Below are 1104 nucleotides of genomic sequence, written 5' to 3' on the forward strand. Positions count from 1 at the left end.
ATGTCGGATAGAACTATGAAGAGACCATTAGGTATTATTGATGATGTCCTTGTCCGGGTGGACAAATTTATCTTGCCAGCTGATTTTGTGATCTTTGATTTTGAGGTAGATTTTGAGGTTCTAATCATACTGGGAAGACCTTTCCTTGCTACTAGGAAGGCCTTAGTTGATGTGGAAGCATGGGAACTCACCTTCCGGGTGGGTGATGAGAAAGTGGTCTTTCATGTGTGCAAGTCAATGAAGCATCCCAACAGTTCTAAGGTGTGCTCCTTTGTGGACCTTGTCACAACAATGATAGTTGATGATACTAGTGCAATGATCAATGTGGAGGACCCTCTAGAGGCAATATTGTTGAATCTTGATGTAATAAGGATGAAGGCCGAGTGGAGTGTATAATGCTTTACATGGAATGTGCTCTTACTCTTATGAGCCTAGGAAACTCTCTTTGGATATTGAGAATAGGTAGAACCCACCAACAAAACCTACAATCGAGGAGCCTCCGGTGTTGGAGTTGAAGCTGTTGCCTCCACACCTCAAGTATGAATTCTTAGGCCCTAGTTCAACTTTGCCAGTTATTCTTTTCTCTTGTCTTACTAACATGCAGGTTGATGCCACATTGGCGGTGCTTCAAAAGCGGAAGAAGGCAATTGGATGGCCCTTAGCTGATATTCGGGGGATAAGCCCCACATTCTGTATGCACAAGATTATTTTGGAAGATGATGCAAAGCCCTCCTTGGAAAATCAAAGGAGGTTGAATAAGGCAATGCATGGAGTTATGAAAAAGGAGGTAATCAAGTGATTGGATGCCGGGGTTGTGTACCCCATCTCTGATAGCTCTTGGACTTCGCCGGTGCAATGTGTGCCGAAGAAGGGTGGTATGACTGTGGTTACAAATTCGCAGAATGAGTTGATTCCAACAAGGACTGTCACCGGGTGGAGGGTGTGCATGGACTACCGCAAGTTAAATAAAGTGACCCGCAAGGATCACTTTCCATTGCCTTTTCTTGATCAGATGTTAAATCGACTTGCTGGGCGTGCCTTGGAATATTTCTTGGATGGGTATTCTGGGTACAACCAAATCTTGATTGCTCTGGAAGATTAGGA

The 1104-nt window shown here is 44.1% G+C and overlaps 1 protein-coding gene across 1 annotated transcript; it reads left to right on the top strand.

Moving 5' to 3' along the window:
- LOC138880909 (uncharacterized) lies at positions 1-543 on the top strand. Its single transcript, XM_070161092.1, has 2 exons — positions 1-342; positions 463-543. Exons 1-2 carry the CDS (start codon positions 1-3, stop codon positions 541-543), a joined length of 423 nt encoding a protein of 140 aa, XP_070017193.1.
- The last annotated feature ends 561 nt before the right edge of the window (positions 544-1104 follow it).

The sequence above is a fragment of the Nicotiana sylvestris genome, chromosome 11 (assembly GCF_000393655.2).
Source record: "Nicotiana sylvestris chromosome 11, ASM39365v2, whole genome shotgun sequence".
Classification (NCBI taxonomy): Eukaryota; Viridiplantae; Streptophyta; class Magnoliopsida; order Solanales; family Solanaceae; genus Nicotiana; species Nicotiana sylvestris.

What these genes read in the sequence shown, in the direction of transcription:
- LOC138880909 (XM_070161092.1), top strand. Translation starts at nt 1, where the DNA reads ATGTCGGATAGAACTATGAAGAGACCATTAGGTATTATTGATGATGTC. An exon ending in ATGTGGAGGACCCTCTAGAG is followed by an intron (nt 343 to 462) that starts GCAATATTGTTG and finishes TATTGAGAATAG; the next exon opens with GTAGAACCCACCAACAAAAC.